Source organism: Hippocampus guttulatus, chromosome 23, assembly GCF_054856545.1.
Source record: "Hippocampus guttulatus isolate MCC_2025c chromosome 23, RoL_Hgut_1.0, whole genome shotgun sequence".
NCBI lineage: Eukaryota > Metazoa > Chordata > Actinopteri > Syngnathiformes > Syngnathidae > Hippocampus > Hippocampus guttulatus.
The window spans coordinates 1120086-1136489 of record NC_141283.1 but is presented as its reverse complement, the minus strand read 5'-3'; the positions used below and the strand labels follow the sequence as shown (position 1 = coordinate 1136489).

At 43.9% G+C, this 16404-nt stretch overlaps 6 protein-coding genes across 8 annotated transcripts in view; 4 read left to right on the top strand and 2 right to left on the bottom strand.

Moving 5' to 3' along the window:
* Positions 1-3221, bottom strand: part of LOC147185612 (nesprin-1-like) — a 101117-nt gene extending 97896 nt beyond the window's left edge. Inside the window, exons 1-2 of the mRNA XM_086104574.1 lie at positions 3208-3221; positions 2968-3074 (exon numbers count right to left, since the gene is read on the bottom strand). The gene's annotated coding sequence lies outside the window, so the exon portion shown is untranslated. The remainder of the gene's footprint in view (positions 1-2967; positions 3075-3207) is intronic.
* On the top strand, positions 472-2308 carry LOC147185613 (myc target protein 1 homolog). The gene is made up of 2 exons (XM_086104590.1): positions 472-752; positions 1411-2308. Exons 1-2 carry the CDS (start codon positions 698-700, stop codon positions 1959-1961), a joined length of 606 nt encoding a protein of 201 aa, XP_085960716.1. The 5' UTR covers positions 472-697; the 3' UTR covers positions 1962-2308.
* On the top strand, positions 2393-7433 carry LOC147185611 (protein SERAC1-like). The gene is made up of 17 exons (XM_086104579.1): positions 2393-2481; positions 2975-3078; positions 3152-3188; positions 3251-3393; positions 3817-3906; positions 4254-4385; positions 4469-4590; positions 4656-4784; positions 4863-4976; positions 5045-5207; positions 5283-5433; positions 5525-5666; positions 5752-5852; positions 5931-6028; positions 6220-6402; positions 6492-6635; positions 6838-7433. The coding sequence occupies exons 1-17, from the start codon at positions 2408-2410 to the stop codon at positions 6972-6974; spliced, it is 2064 nt and encodes a 687-aa protein (XP_085960705.1). The 5' UTR covers positions 2393-2407; the 3' UTR covers positions 6975-7433.
* Positions 7434-7712: 279 nt separating this feature from the next.
* Positions 7713-8430, top strand: LOC147185610 (general transcription factor IIH subunit 5-like). Its single transcript, XM_086104592.1, has 3 exons — positions 7713-7783; positions 7976-8031; positions 8113-8430. Exons 2-3 carry the CDS (start codon positions 7997-7999, stop codon positions 8291-8293), a joined length of 216 nt encoding a protein of 71 aa, XP_085960718.1. The 5' UTR covers positions 7713-7783; positions 7976-7996; the 3' UTR covers positions 8294-8430.
* Positions 8431-8957: 527 nt separating this feature from the next.
* Positions 8958-10373, top strand: LOC147185609 (dynein light chain Tctex-type 1-like). Its single transcript, XM_086104591.1, has 5 exons — positions 8958-9066; positions 9228-9269; positions 9823-9946; positions 10024-10101; positions 10211-10373. The coding sequence occupies exons 1-5, from the start codon at positions 9046-9048 to the stop codon at positions 10279-10281; spliced, it is 336 nt and encodes a 111-aa protein (XP_085960717.1). The 5' UTR covers positions 8958-9045; the 3' UTR covers positions 10282-10373.
* Positions 10359-15833, bottom strand: LOC147185608 (transmembrane protein 181-like). Of its 3 annotated transcripts, XM_086104589.1 has the most exons (18): positions 15485-15833; positions 14977-15111; positions 14662-14765; positions 14508-14575; positions 14124-14214; positions 13829-13947; positions 13632-13748; positions 13480-13560; positions 13285-13384; positions 13032-13162; positions 12867-12958; positions 12698-12755; positions 12517-12619; positions 12381-12432; positions 12229-12311; positions 12052-12141; positions 11893-11959; positions 10359-11807 (listed from the first exon to the last, which is right to left on the bottom strand). In XM_086104589.1, the coding sequence occupies exons 1-18, from the start codon at positions 15607-15609 to the stop codon at positions 11723-11725; spliced, it is 1701 nt and encodes a 566-aa protein (XP_085960715.1). In that variant the 5' UTR covers positions 15610-15833; the 3' UTR covers positions 10359-11722. The 3 variants fall into 3 exon arrangements, with proteins under 3 accessions (XP_085960715.1, XP_085960713.1, XP_085960714.1); XM_086104587.1 differs by lacking the exon at positions 14977-15111; XM_086104588.1 differs by lacking the exon at positions 15485-15833 and having other exon boundaries at positions 14977-15205.
* Positions 15834-16404: the final 571 nt, after the last annotated feature.

Below are 16404 nucleotides of genomic sequence, written 5' to 3'. Positions count from 1 at the left end.
ATTTCAGATGGACGGGATTAGAGACAGTGCTGACTAGGCCGTTATCAAGACTGACTCGTCACCCCGTTGATTTCAAGTCCACTTATGTTTGCAGAGTTCTTTGTCAGGGTTATCAAAAGAAATGTTTTTCCTGGCGCCATTGCCCCCAGAAATGGCCAGACGACCACTGATCTGGCACGCAGTTTGGAAAGTATGAGACAGAATGTAAAAAGACGCTTTTAAAACTCATTACAGAATAGTCGGGATTGTTGGCTGGCTAACTCGTTCGTGCGTGGTGACACTTATCAAGCTCGGAAGTGATGGTAGAGGAAGTGAGGAAACGCAACACTCCCTCTCTCGAACGCCAGGATCTCTGTCCAGCAAAGATAAGCGGCTCCTGGAGCTGGATTTAAGGGGGCGGGGGGGGGGGGGGGGCAGGAAATGTGACAGCATCGTCTCCCCCCCCCCCCTCAACACTCCCATAAACAAGAGGAACGGCAAAGTTTAGCCGTCAGTCCTCGAGCGCCTTTGGGCCGAGGGAGGCTGAGACGCGCGGAGAGGGGAGGAGAGAAGAACAGGAAAGAAGGTCTGCAGAAAGACAGGAAAATCCATTAGTGTGTGTAAAAAGAGACAAGCAAAGGGGGGTGGGGGCAGGCGGGGAAGAGTGGTCCTGATTTTTTTATTTTTTTGGTCCTCTGATGACACTGCAGGCCAAGTCATGGCTGTAAACACTACGAATCTCTTCATGGAAATTGTTCAGTCTTTTGATGCTGGTGAGTTTTCGACTAACTTGGTGTCTCTTATCATGTGCTAATTTTCTCCGTTTCTCTCTGGAATTTCGTCATACGTTCACTAAACATATCTTTTTTTTTTTTTCCTTAACATACATCATGTAGCTTTCAGATGATTCTTAAGGTAGGCGGTAGAGTGCATGGAGAGGAAACTGATGTGTTGTTCATGGCAGACATCCAGCAAGGATTTAACCGCCGCGTTCTTTCTCCCGTCTCCACCGTGAGCACTTGCAAAGGTTTCGTCCACAGAGCAAGGCATATTATTTATAACCTACTTCGACACTGCGTTGCACAAGAGCAATAATTCCTCACATTTTTTGGGGAATTTTGCCAGGCAGTGGGTCAAAATCGATAGTGTTCGTTCTCTGTCAAACGGTTGAAACCACTGACGCGTTCCAGAAACTTCTTTCTTTCAAACTGATGGCTTTGAAAACCATCTGAATGGTGCAAAACCGCCATAACTGATACTCTCCTTCCAATGCAATGAAACCAATGTGAATGAAAAGATGAGAGAAAATGTCAATGCCAAACAAAGATGGGCTTTGACCTCACCAAAGTCAGCCATCTAAGGAAGGAAGTGTTGTTGACGTGGTGTGAAAAAAGTCGAGAACCGCTGACTTCCATGAAATGTTTTTTCCAGTCCCCCTGATCATAGCTTTCAGCGTTTCCGTGGCAGTAGGACTGGTTTTGGGGGCCCTGGTCTACGTGTTCCTGACTTGGTTGTCGCGGCGCAGAGCAGGCTCTGCGCGAATCACCAGGAGCCCCCCTCCACGCCAATCTCGCACCTCCCCTAGAAGCCACCCCGGTTTCAACCGCAGCAGCAGCAGCAACAACAAGAACCATGACCGGCGGAGCAACAACAGCCTGCTGAGCGCCGCTTTCACCTTCCACTGTCAGAATTCGAGCCTGGATCCCCTCGACCCGTTGGGGCACAAGTCAAGCTTTAGGGCGTCCACTTTCCACCCTCTCCTCCACTGCAGCCAGATAGCCAGAGAGGCGGAGGAAGGGAGCCAGGCGTCGCTGCCCCGCACGCCGGTGTTGACCACCTCCACCGGATCAGCCCACGCGGCCGGCACCCTTGCCAGACCCCACTCATTTTGGGGGGACGGCATAAGGGGTTTCCAGGCTACACAAACCCCTCCTCCTGCTTATGAGAGCATTATTCGGGCCTATCAGGAAACGCATACCTAGGAAGAGCGGACCAGACTGTTCTCTGAAACTCTGGAAAAGGATTTTAAAAACCTGATTTGATTTGTATCATCATGAACCACTACATGGAATGGACCATTCAAGTAAAAATGTTGTTTTGAGTCTATGATAGGTGTCTTCAATTTAAAATGTTTTGCCTTGCAGAAAAAAAATCATATGCATTTGACTTTCAGAAATGAGGTAAATGCTGCTTCTGTATTAAAATGTATTAAAAATGCTGGTCATAGCAAGGTAAACAATGAGCTCATTGTATGTGTACAAACACACAAACAAATTATCATTAAAAAATATTTATACACGTTAAAAAATGTATTTCTACACATGTTACTTTCAACTAAAGCCCCTGAGCCTGAGTGTATATTTACAACGCACTGGAGTTCATGCAAGTGGTGTTTTCATCAAATTCACGGAGCTGTGACGTATTATTTATGCGACATATTTTGCAACGACAGGGGCACCGCATCAGCTGGACAAAACTCGTTCGTGACTATTTAGAACCCCGGTGACTGGTTTAATTTCGCAATATGACACTACGAATAGAACAGCTTCACTGCACCTCGCGACCAAACTTGACGTCATACGCGTTGACGGTTTAAATGTCGCTGTCATCGTTGTTAGTTTGGCTTCGTATATGCGCGGTGATACGGTTGATGTTGCGTTAGGATAACGCAGGCTCGTTTTAACCGTTAAATGTTAAGTCATTTGACCGGCCACGCCTTTTGCTGAGGACCCGTTTGTTACTTTTAGTATTTTCGGCGTCTCGAAACTATGTTTACCTGATAAAGTCAAGCTGTACATGTTCCACTTCGTCTCTGTGTTTTTTCTACGTCATCGTAAAATCCTCCAAATGTCCGTTGATGAAGTTGACATAAAAGATCTCGGCGCTTCAGCAGAACAAAGAGAACATGCTCCATAGTCCCCCCGAGCACGATTATTAGAGGAATGACCTGTCCGTGTTGCTGAGCTGGCTTTCGTGTGTGTTTGTCACCTCCAAGTTCCTGGAGGATGTCTGCGACTGCACTGCGCTTGATTCGATGCAGGAGACTCAGCACGGCCGGGTTGCCCGGCGTGACCAAGGCGCTGCGGTCGAGGGATCTAAGTGAGTTGTCGTTGAAAGAAGGTGACTGATGCATGTGTAGCAACCATTTAAATCTATTTTTTCTCCCTTCCAGGGAAGATTGCTAAAGTAACAGGAGCTGCGGTGTTCGGGTAGGTATTCAAAACTTACCGAATTTCTGGAGGTTTGTGTCTTGATGGTTCCACTTCTGCAGAGGCTGCCTTTTCATCACTTATGAGGTGGTGGCCTTGGACAAGGCGGTGACCATTGATACCAGTGCGATTCTGCAGGAGAAGTACAAGTCTTATATCTACCTGCGAGCAAGTCCCTCTGATGAAAAAGAGAACGTCGCTGCAGGTACATCTGTGAGCATTCATTGGGTGATTTGTGAACAATTTTCAGAGACTCTCATCGTGGCGTTGTTGGGTTTTCTGACATTTTTGAATCCATGAAATGAGAGACCCTTGTCTTGTCTGTAAACTGGCATCTGGCAAAAATGCTGACGGGAGTGACTTTGTTTTTTTTCCCTGAAATGACTACAAAGTTGATAGCTTGTCCAGGTGCTCAGTGACATCTTCTGTCATCGCTTCCTCTCCCTGCTTCCTCATTCAACTGTTTTTATTTCCTGGCTGTTGGCTCACTTCCCCTTTGCAGGGGTTCTCCGAGGAAGTGAGCCCATCCTCCCTCACCGCTTACGAACTGGCGATCCTCATCATGAATAAATGCTTATATTTAAAACGTTAAAAAGCCTTCTTTTTTTTTCTCGTGGATATTTTCCAGAGCTCACACACAAGACAAGGAGGGAACTCCACAAAGCGGCAAGGCGCTTCCTGGAAATTTCTTCGCGGCTTCTGCTGCGGTCATTAGATGGTAAGAAACGGATGCGTTGATGATGAAGACTGATTATGGAGAAAAAAAGAAGCATTTTACAAATAAACTAAATTTGTGTTCATGTACTTTTGTAAAACTCCAAAAGCATGAACATCCCTGATGGTTTCTGTTGAAAAAAAACCACATTTATTTTGTATCTTTTATTAAACAGCTGCCTGGTGGGTGACGCAATATTTGCAAGGTTTGTCAATAGCTAGACATGCTAATCTGACGGTAGTTCTGTAGACTCTGTAGGGTCAATAGGTAGATGTACCGTGGTTAGATTGATTTTTCTTGCATCATTCATTTTACTTTGTCCGTATTTGTTTTTTTTTTGTTTTTTTTAGAACGGCTCAGTAACGTGGACGCAGACCCACACGAGGTGGCCTTATGGATCCTGCTGAAGAGGACGCAGTCCGAGAATCGTGCACTCAGAATTCAAGCTGCGCAGGAACTGGCGGACAATTGCCACTGGCACGGTAAAGTCGCATGCGCCGCTGTTCTATGACACGACACGGACCGCATTCCAATCACATGATCGGTATTGATATTGACGATGAAGACTACCAGTACCAGACCGCGGCCCAGGTGATAGACCAGAGGACCGCAGTGGGCCTTGCTCGAACGCCTCGAGCAGACCTGAGATTCTTCCTGCGTCCGCCGGCACTCCCTGACCTTGATGATGTAAGAATCGCCCTGAAAAATTAGCACCTCTGTAGTTTTACTGACACCTGCTATTTGCCTGACAGGGTTTCTCTGCAGAGGACGGTCTGAGGCAACTGCTGGCCTCCCTGCCGCAATCGGAAGTGGACAAATGCGTTCAGTACTTCACCTCGCTGGCCCTCAGAGAAAGCACTCAGGCGTTAGCAGCGCAGAGGGTAAAGATGGCTCTGCCCTGAGCCTTTGTAGCCCAATCGTGTTCATCCTCGTTTTCCTCCGACGTCGTGCTGCTGCAGGGTGGCCTCTGGTGTTTCGGTGGCAACGGCTTACCTTACGCCCAGAGCCTCACGTCTGTTCCCTCGGAGAAGGTGGAGTCCTTCTGCCTACAGGCTCTGGTGCAGCACTCCAAGGTACCGTCGTATACCTCTCAAGTCGCGTCAGCCTTCCCGAACAAGCACGGAAACGCCTCTCGCCGCAGGTCAGGAGCCACTGTGACCACATCGTGTCCAACGGAGGCCTGCAGCTCCTTCAGAGGGTCTATCAGCTCCGCAGAGACTCCAAGAATATACAGAGGAACATTGTACGGATCATCGGGAACCTGGCGCTTAACGAGAGAGTTCACCGGGCCATCGTGGAGTCAGGTGTGAACCACATACGACAAAAGGGCTCTCTCGTTTTACGTTAAAACGACGACGTACTTTGACTTATCCATCCAGGGTGGCTGTCAGTGCTGGCTGAGATGGTGCAGTCTCCTCACGTCATGGAGGCATCTCACGCAGCTCGCGCCCTGGCCAACTTGGACAGAGAGACGGTGAAGGAGAAGTACCAAGACGGCGTCTACGTCCTCCACCCGCAAACACGCGGCAAGTAGGAAAGCACGTCGCTTCTTTCAATAATCTCGACTATGTTGTCGTTTTCCAGAAGCAAGTCTTTTTTTTTTTTTTGTGGCCGATTGCAGCCAGCCGATCAAAGCAGACGTGCTGTTCATCCACGGCATCCTGGGGGCGGCTTTTAAGACGTGGCGCCAGCGGGATCGAAATGCGTTACAAGACGAGAACGACGAAGACAGCGGGGATGATTACACGGAGTGCTGGCCAAAGGTGAGCGCGCCAAAACGGCGGCGTCGCTCGCGCGTGGGCGAGTCTTTTGCGCTGATGCGGAAATGCGATGTCCTCTGCTGAACAGACGTGGCTAGCAGCGGACTGTCCGAATCTGAGGGTGTTATCGGTGGAATACGACAGCCACCTTAGTGACTGGGTGGCCAAGTGCCCTGCCGAGAATCAGAGGTCAGAGATCCTGGCCAATATATGAGGGAAAACTGTCGTTCCAAATCGTTCATTCTTTCTGGATTCGTCTCTCCTCAGAAAGTCCTTGGCCTTCAGGAGTCGAGAGCTACTCAAAAAGCTGAAGATGGCGGGAGTTGGAGACCGGCCGGTGGTCTGGGTAGCTCACAGTATGGGAGGTATGGCTACCTGAGCGTATCGAGTGTTCACATCGAGTGTCTTTGGACCGGTCAAAACAATGTCTGGTGTGAGGATAAGAGGTTCACAAAATTACACAGACTAAAAATAGGATAGCGCTTGACATCGCAATACATTACTTTCACTTACCGACACTGTTTCCCTTCTCTCGTCATTGAATTTCTCTTGTCAGGCTTGCTTGTGAAAAAAATGCTGATCGATGCCTCGGAGGATCCAGACATGAGCGATCTGTTCCAAAACACCAAAGGCATTTTGTTCTACAGCGTTCCCCATCACGGCACCTTCATGGCAGAATACTCAGTCAATGTCCGCTATCTACTTTTCCCTTCCATCGAGGTCAGAGAGCTTTGCAGAGGTCAGTGAGTGAAGGCAACCCTGGGATCCGAAATGTAAAACGGTTGACTTTTTGTCTTTTAGACAAATAACACTCGGTAATGTTTGTAGACTCTCCGGCACTGCGTGACCTGAACGAGAACTTCTTGAATATGGCCAAAGAAAAAGAGATCAAGGTGCTAAGCTTTGCAGAGACGCTGCCCACAAACATTGGTCCGATGATCAAGATACTGGTGGTGCCAGCACAGTCTGCCAGTAAGTACCACCAGCTTGTATTATAAAAATCAAAACAACTCATTGACAGGCACATTTCCAGAAATGGGAAGATAAAAGCTTTTACTTGGTTGATTAATTTGGCATTTGAGGGATGGGCGAACACTCCACAAACCTGATTTATACACATGATATTTCATAGCTTGACCCCTCCTCACCTTGCGCGGCCTTATTGTGGTTCCAGATATCGGCATCGGGGACTTGATCGAGGTGGACGTGGATCATCTCAGCATCTGCAAACCAGAGAGGAAGGACTCGTTTTTGTACAAGCGCAGCCTCCGGTTCATCCAGGAAACACTGCACAGTTCCATCGGTCGATGACGACAACTTTTCATCCCAGGACACTCCAAGCAACCCTGAACCACAACTCTTCATCATAGCCAACTTTACTCATCACGAATATTTCAATCGCAGTGAAGAGTTGCCAGTAGTGATAGTAAACTGGATGCTGATCTCTCACAAAGTGGATTTCAACACTTATTTTAAAAGTTGTTGGTGTAACAAAAAAAATGTCCACCTGCTTTTATTTTTCTCAAATTAGACCGACCATTTTATTTATTTCAGACATGATTCTTAATGTTTTTTTTAACCTTGACACTGGCTTACCATGAAGTATTTAAGACCAGCGTTACACTTGTTGTTTATTTATGCTGAATTTAGGGACCCATTTTGATGTACAACTTCAACTACCACTGTTCAAATGCCTTTTTAAAAATTATTTTGCATTACACATTTCACAAATAATAGTGAGAATAAAACGTGTTAAGTTGGGGGTATCAATTAAGTCACTTCTTTTCGGACTCATAAGATATTCATTTATCACTTGTTTAACCTAGCTCACATGCTAACTGTGCCAACCAAGTCAACAGTCAACGCAAGTACAGCTGAAGAAAAATCTTGAGTTTTACCATTTTTGACAATTATTTTCATTATTATTATTTTCATAAACATGACAAGACATTCTACATTACATTTTTGCATAGTACAGTCTTGTAAATTCCTACTTATAACGTATTAAAAGCATCAGTATTTGAGGACAACGAGGCAGAAGTTGTCCGTACGCACCTGCCGTATGTCGTCATCATAATGAGACGCACAAGCTAGCGTCGAACAATAATAACAGTTTACAGGTTGGTTAAATTCGTCCTATTTTAAATATACTTAATATCTATGCTGTCGTGTACTAAACGTGGGAACCCCACTGATGGTAACGTCGCTTTAGCCGCGGGGGTTTAGACGTTAGCACACTATGGGTATTATTGGCTTTGCGGATGCAATAGTTCACGGCTGCCTAGGTTAGTAATGTTGTTTTCCAACAACAGGTCTCAAATCTACCGGTCAATATGGTCAACGTGCACAAAGGCGTCCTTGTCGAATGGTAAAAGACCGTTGTACATCTTTCGATATGTCGATGAGTTACTGGAGGTATTAAAACGAGTCTTTTGTCTGTGTTTCGAAGCGACCCTGCCATGAAACAGTTCCTCCTGTACCTGGATGAGACCATGGCCCTGGGGAAGAAGTTCATCCTGAAGGACCTGGATGACACGCATGTGTTTATCCTGGTTGAGGTGGTCCAGACCCTACAGGAGAGAGTTGGAAAGCTCATAGACCAGAATTCCTTCACCATCACACAAAAATGAGACACCACTGGGGGGAAAAACGTCGGGAGAAATCATGACATTCTGCTTTGGTTTGATTTTGTGCACATCACTTTTGAATCATTAAAACGATGCAAGGAAATTACTGTTTTTGGATATAATAAACCACGTTGAGTATGTTTTCTCGTATTACCTTTCTGTAACAGAACAAGCAATGACAAATAATTGTTAGTGGTTATATATGTGAGATAATTATATAGATAGTTACATAACCTCTAAAGAAAGGTACACTGTTTATATAAAATGCATAAGCAAACAAAAAGCATTTTCCCCCAAACGTGCTCTCAGTGTGGATAAAATGGAAAAGGTTATTCAATATAAGCATGCTTCAGGGTAAAAGTGTAACAGTTTAGACGTATTTTTGTTGCTGAGGATGCATTTGAGATTTGAATTTGATTTTGAAACACATTCTTAAACTAACAATGTCTGTGTAAAAATGTACTCTCTTAACAATTGCTATCATTAAAATTGAAGTTTTTAACGTTCAAAAATATTCAGCCGAAGAGGAATTTGGTAGTCCATTGTCCTCCATCAGATGTAATTAAAACGAGGTGACATTTTATTCCTAATTAAGTGTTCAATTTAGCGTGGTCTGCGAAAGAAGGAACTTTATCGCTATCGTTCGACGTTTATACGTTGCCGTGGAAACACTTTTATTGTGACGGGACGGTTCCTTGTGCAGAACTAAGCGGAAGTTGTGTTCGGAGCAGACAGTTTTTGCCTTTTGCACCAAAATGGAGGAAGGCGAAGAAGAGGTATGTTATCAATATGATTATTTTAACTGTAAATAAGTCATGGTTTCATTTTACACTTGGACCCGATTATGTAAAAACAAAAATTAAAACATCACTAAGTTAAATGCGACTGCGATCGCTGTGATTGAAGCACTTTTCTTATTTGTTTGTCACGCCAACAGACTACGTTTGTCGTGGAAGATGTCAGCAAGTTAATAAAAGACGTAAGTTGGAAAAATATGCACACATTTTAATCCGATTCTGTGGGTTCTTGTTCTGTTAGCTAGCTAGCTAACGGTGTTCCGTTTAGCGACGTATTGGTTGCTATGGATACGGTAACCACGAACGTGTGGTGGATCTTAAAGTTAGTCATTTTCCCAGTGTTTCGAAATTATTGGAATAGTTTTTAAACGGGTCTTCGTTGATCCGACCCAACGAGTGTTTACATAGTCCTGTAATACATATATATAGAATTGAATTAATTTAGCCGTTTTGTGCTTTTAAATATATCTATTTTCTCACTCTTTAATTACATAATTCGTTATTGTCTTGTAAATAGGAACAAAGTAGTAAAATAAACCGTTTCATGCATACTTTTGAACATCGTTGTAGAAAGTTTACTGAACAATTTATCCTAATTGAATTTCTTATGATTAACGCGATACTGATACTCGCCCGTACCAACTAATTACAATGATATTATAATAAAATTAACAATGAGAATAATTTTTAAAGAATGTACTGTACATGTTAAACATTGCGGGATTTCTACCGCAGTCCATAGAAACAACCATCGGCACGAGCTCTTACCAACACGTCCGGGTGAACCAGTGGAGCACCACCATTGTGGAGCAGTGCCTCAGTCAACTGTGCAAGCTGGGAAAGCCTTTCAAATATATCGGTCAGTGTGTATATTCCAGAGTAATAGTCATCTAATCTTGCACGGATTCATAACACTTCTCTGACTTTTGTTTCAAGTCACTTGTATCATCATGCAGAACAACGGGGCCGGGCTGCAGACTGCCAGCTCGTGCTTCTGGGACAACGCTACTGACGGTAAAATAATTATACCGGTGCAGTTTAAATCAATGAGAGTTTTCGAAAGGTGAATAGTTTTACATTATTGTTTTCTCAAACAATGCTCACCTTTTGTTGTCCCAAATAGGAAGCTGTGCAGTAAAGTGGGAGAACAAGTCCATGTGTTGCATCGTCACCGTTTTTGGTTTGGCAACCTGAATGTGAAAACGTCTTTGGCCATCATCTTGGCCGCTTTTCCACGTGCGTATGATGGATAATCCAATAAAAATTAACCATTTATTATTTTCAAAGAGATTGTATTTATTTTGTATGTCCTTGATTTGAAACACGTCAGGACCCGCCGTCTCGTTACAGCATTTGAAACTGAGTACATGTTGGCCGTTTACTCATCAGTTTGACAGGAAGAAAAGGCACCAGGTCGATTGGAATACACGTGATGATGTGTGTTTGGGCTCCCTGTCAACTTGGACGAAGCAAAGGGCGGCAAACGTTTGGCATATGAGTGCACTGTGTGGTGAAGAAAACAAAGTTTACATCCTGTTTTAACACATCTATGTAAAAGGCAATGGTGGACAGTAGTATGTAAGAAAATGGCAACAGCAGTCGATAGAAGTACAAATTCGCATAATTCATTAAACGATACAGGACCAAATGTCAACAAATAAATACAAACAAAAAAGTGCATTTACAGAAAAAACTTTCCCCGCCTCCCAGACAGTAAGAAATATGGTACAGTACTGCCCCTGTGATTTGGAATAAATGCAGAAACACAGCTTTGGCACTTACTATACTGTACATGAATGCAGCGCTGACAAGCCATCGTGTTTACTTCCTAATCATCACAATGTGAGAAAAAAAAAACTTTTGGTCACACTTGATGTCACACAGTAGCTTGCACTGACAACCACAGCAGTAGTACAGAAATCAGTAGTTGAACAGAAAGGGTACAAAATGTTGACTGTCTTTCCAAAACAACAACAAAAGATAAAAAACGCTTATTAATATTTGCACTTTTCATATTACTTCAAAAGCTTGACGTGTGACATCCAAAAGAATATTAAGGTCAAACTGAACAGAATTATGTCACATGATTAGGATGAGGCTGAAATTCTCATTTACAAGCAAAACAAACAAAAAAAAGTTGTAATTTTCTGACGTTCAGGAATTTAAACTATGTTCTTATGATACAACTTCAATCTCAAATGTCCTCTCATAATATGACAATTGCAACATGACGAATCATGTGGTCACATTACATGAGATGTGTAAGAATAAATCTTTAGTCTTCATTTCTGAAACATTCCGACTTCATTCTCGGAGCATGACGGTACCCCCAACCCCCTCATAATTTTACATCTGTTTTTGTTTTAGAGTGGCCCTATTACTCCTTTATCGTGAAGAAATGCTGGTCGTGAACGGCAAATAAATCTTGCGATTTCCAAAAAACAAACAAATAAAAAAAATGACAATCCTCCATTTTCAGTAGAACTACAGTACAGTCCATTTCTGGAGAAGTGGCCCTGTTCTTAAAAATATTCATATGTACAGTACACTTGCAGAGTATCATTGTGAAAATATTTCTTATTTACACATAAACATGATGCTTTTTTGTTGTTGTTGTTTGTTTGCCTCCACCGTATCAGTCGCTATCGCTCTCGTCCTGGAACTTGGTGGTCGCTTTGATGGCGCGTCCGTTTTGCAAAGGCATTTCCTCATAATCACTCCTTTTGAAAGGAACAAACCAACATCAACTCAATTCGCCATTGGAGGTTAACTCGCCCAAAAACAGGATATGTTGCGCAAACATACCCGTAGATGACGTCGTCGTCGGAGTCGTTTAGCATGGAGAAAGCGGGATTATCTTTCAACTGAGAGTCTTGACAGACAGATGAACCCAAAATGAATCAATCGCCGTTTCAGTCTTATTATCAATCGGATGAGAAAAGTGTTTTCATTGCCACGACTTACCATAAAGGGCATTTTTGGAGGGAGAGTACACAAACGCCAACGTGTACAAGTAAAAGTTGAGCAGTCCGTAAAAGGACAAAAACTCGGCTGGTACGGCCCGAGTTAAGGACAATTGACAAACTTAAAAAAGATGGATGAGCAGAATGTTTGCATGTCACGGTCACGTTGAAAGGATATAGTTTTGGTAGTGCGTGGACAAATCGGCCACAAAATTGTCCTGGAGCGCCTTGGCACCGAACCTCAAGTAAAGAATGACCAAGCTGAGGACAGAAAAGGCGCAGTTGGGTGCGACTGTGAACCAATTAGGAGACATCGATGAGCACTCGTACCTTATAGCGAGGACCACAGATGTCAGCGCTGTCAAGAATTTGAGCCGCAGATCTACAAACGAGTCAAACCCAAAATGAATACACGAAACAGTGGTTCACTTTTTCTTTTTTTTTTTTTTGCTAAGAGGCATGAAACCTGAGTAGGGCATGTTCTTGAGTTCCGAGCAGGCTCTGACAATCAGGAAGGTCAAGTAGAGGACGTAGAGGACAACGATAATCAGGAAGAACAACTTCATGCCCTGGGAGGATACAACTTTTGATTCAACGGGAAAACTCTTTCAAAATGGCGTCAAAAATGGACAAATGACTTCACCCACCTCAAAGTTCTGGATGTCCACATAGTACTGGTAGGTGGGGTCTTGGACTTCATTGACCCTATGAGTCCCACAAAGAGAAAATATTTCATTTCTACGGCCTCATCAAATTAAGAATCAGACGGAATTTCTGCATTGATTCAGATGCCAAAGGCGGACAAATAAAACTCACGTCTGCCAAATGCCCAGCGTGACGGCCGACAGCCACAGAAGGCCCACGATGATCACCTTCAGCAGGTAGAAGGTCAGGCATCGCCGCTCGCCCTGCGTGGCATGAAACGCCGCTCGCAATACATACTCAACGCCACGGTGACGACGACGACGACACGGGATCTACCTGAACACGGATGCCGTGGAAGACGCAGAGCCAGAAGAGCAGCAGGGCGCACAGGAACAGAGCCTGGAAGAAGGCGTCCAACGTCCGGGGAAACCAGCTGTTCACCAGGAAGGACAGCGGGAAAAACGGATCTGGAAGGCAACACGCAAGCCAACTGATGCTCTCATTCTTTTTTTCCCCCACACTTTGTAGCCAAAGCTCGCAAGTGTGTCAAAGTACCACTTTAGTTGCATAAGCTATGAGAGAGAAATACCATTGTAGAGCAGCAACAGAGGCATGAGGATGGCCATCCACTTCTGCTCGATGCCCCAGTCCCGCATGGAAAACTTCCTCAGCGAGTGAGCAAAGAGACACTGAGAGTAAAGAGATCACAAAAGGATGACTTAAAATGTCCGCTCGCTAACAACGGTCCCGAATTGTGCTTGAAAGAACGTCAAATGAACCTCACCGTGACCATGAAGGTCAACAGCACAAAGACAAAGCGGAACCAGATCTCCACTTGGGAAAAGGTGGGATTGTAGGTTTTCCACTAAACACATATTACTTGTGAATCAAACTGTCGACAAGAATTGCCATGATCAATGTGTTTGGATATCTCACCACAAAGTTGACCTTAAGGTCATATGTGATGTTTTCAAGGCCTCTGAAGCTGACCGTGACTTGGTATTGGCTGTAGTTGAGGTAGCCCAGATGCAGCACGATGATCTCGTCGCATTTCTGCAACAAGTTCAGGCGACGCGTTAATGATGCATTTGTTGGGGGGGGGGGGGGGGGTCCGAGTGGAAGGCGACACTCACGGTACCGCAGTGTAGCGTTCGCGACTTGCTGCGGACGCTGTTGACATGCGTCACGCTGGCATCCGGCAACACACCCTTGAGCTCCACGTCGATCTCAAAAGGCTGCTGGAAGTCGCCCACTGCAGCAGACAACGAGGGCAATCCATTAAGAATGAGGCCCGAATAGTGAGCAATTGTCATTGTGCGCTGAAACCACCCAAGCGTGCGATAGGGCATGACTCCTTGGGACTGACTCCAAGTCAGGCCTCAAATCATTGAGGAGCTTTCATTTCTGCTATTTCAAAAATATTCTTACCATTGCTGTGTTGAGCCTGAATCACACAGGTGAGCCACAGCTGCTGATGATATGTGGTGAGAGGAGGGGAAATTAGACCGAAGGGCCCAGTCTGAAAATATAAGAATTACAAATGTATGAATTTGCACTCTGCAAATAATTAACAACATACCACAAAGAAGAAATAGGAAAGGGGGGGACAACGATATGTTAATAAATTTGAAATTGGGGTGGTGGGGGCAAGTTGCAATTTTACAAGAACAAAAACATACTACGGCAAATAAACAATTCCCGAGATATTAATGTAATATTTTTTCAGTTTATGAGAGAAAAAGACTTCAATAAGGTAGAAATACTTTGCGTAACAATTAATTACAAGTCACCAGACCAACTTTATCACCTGACCTGAACGGAGACATTTTTGGCAAGGAACTGGTCCCCATTATACACCTGCTCAGAAAGAATCTTTGGGCCTATTAAAAAAAAAACGCATTTTACAAGAAACATTTAATAGTAATTTATAAACGCAGAGTAAGATATACAACTGTTATGTACATACCTGCAATTCCGATTAAAACTGTGAGGCCGAAACAAGCGAGGAAGAGCACGAAGACCAATACGAAATGTCTTTTGGACAGTGTGTAGAGGCGCATGGGCGCCAGTCTACATTGGGAGACAAATAAGACACACAAGACGCCATTCGAGTTCCATTATTGACCAATATCCTGCAAAAAAATTCCAACACAGGTATGTCATCATAGCTAGTTTCCCACATTAGCATGCGGTACCAGAAGCATATGGCGCATCAAAACCCGGTAGTTGATTGCCTTTCTCATTTATAAACATCACGATGACGGTGTAACGTAACACTTACGGCTCCATTTGTGCCGTTTTGTCAAGAAAAGTCGCTTTGACGGTGAGACTACATCCGCGTTGAAGAAGCCAGCTGGGTGAAAACACGAGTGTAGTGTGACACCATCCAAAGAGGGGCGGAGCAGGAAAAGAAAGCCTGCAACGTCAGCGTTTTGCTTGAGCGTTTTGATTCGCGTGTACATATTCGATACATTTTTAATTTGATATGTCTATCCAATTTTGAATATGATTATTGCACTAAAATATATATATTTAATAATTGAAATATGGTCGTATTAAAAAAGTTTAATTCAACGCTATTGTTTTTATTTATCTCTATTCCCCCACCAGTCTAAATACCGTATTGTTATTTTGAAAAGCAGAAAAATGAAACTATTTTTGTCCATCTATCTATCTATCTATCTATCTATCTATCTATCTATCTATCTATCTATCTATCTATCTATCTATCCAAATACATGACGTCACTAGCATCAGTAATGTCTTGCTATTTCACGTAAGCGGGGCACCTGTAAAAGCGCTCATCCCTGTAGGGTGTCAGTTCCTCCTTGAGCTCATTGTAGGCCTCCTGGACTTTCCTGCAAAAGCCTTTGAGCTCGCTGTAAAGGGGGTTCTCCAAGTAGTCGCTGTCCATGACGCCTCTGCTTGGATGGGTGGAAGGATGGAGGAAAAAATGGCGATTGCAAGGGAAAGGAAAGGGATCAAATCGGCGGCCGCTCGTTTGCCGGTTGAATTGAGAATGCAGGCCAAGCAGTTTCCTTTGTATCTGCTCAATGGTGAAAGCGAGAAAAGAGAGGAGAACGGATTTAATAAAGAGGCGGCGGATGTGGTGGAGAGGGAACGGTCACGTGACTAGACATCAGCACCACGGACAGAGATGCGGCTGATGACGTCTCATGCCTAATTCGTGACGGGTTACGAATGCATTATATTTATCGATGCATTTTACTATTCAGAAAAAAGTTTTTGTTGTGAATACAATACACTTCTCGAGTAATGTAAGAAAATAGCACTCAATAATTTCTGACCATGTAATAAATAACTTGAATATCACAATAAAAATAAAAACGTGTGAACAGGTTGGCCACCTGGGGGCAGTACCGTAATGTACAGATACATTGTACTGTACACTGAGTACACCTCAGTAAGGCAGTAATATTAGTCAATTACTTTCATAGGATAAAGAACTTATGCACGTGATTATCTGTCTACGTGTGTTTGTGTTTGTATGGTTGTGTTCAAATAGGCTGAAAGAGTTATAACACCGCAACAGAAGCTATTGGCATTTGTCATTATGTGTCACCATTTAGCCAATGGACCTGCGGGTAAAGATGTATGGTTGACTTGTGTGGAAACTTCTACCAGCAACTCAAGATGCATGACATATTGGTAAGGTAAAAGGTTATCTTCAATCACTACCATTACAAAC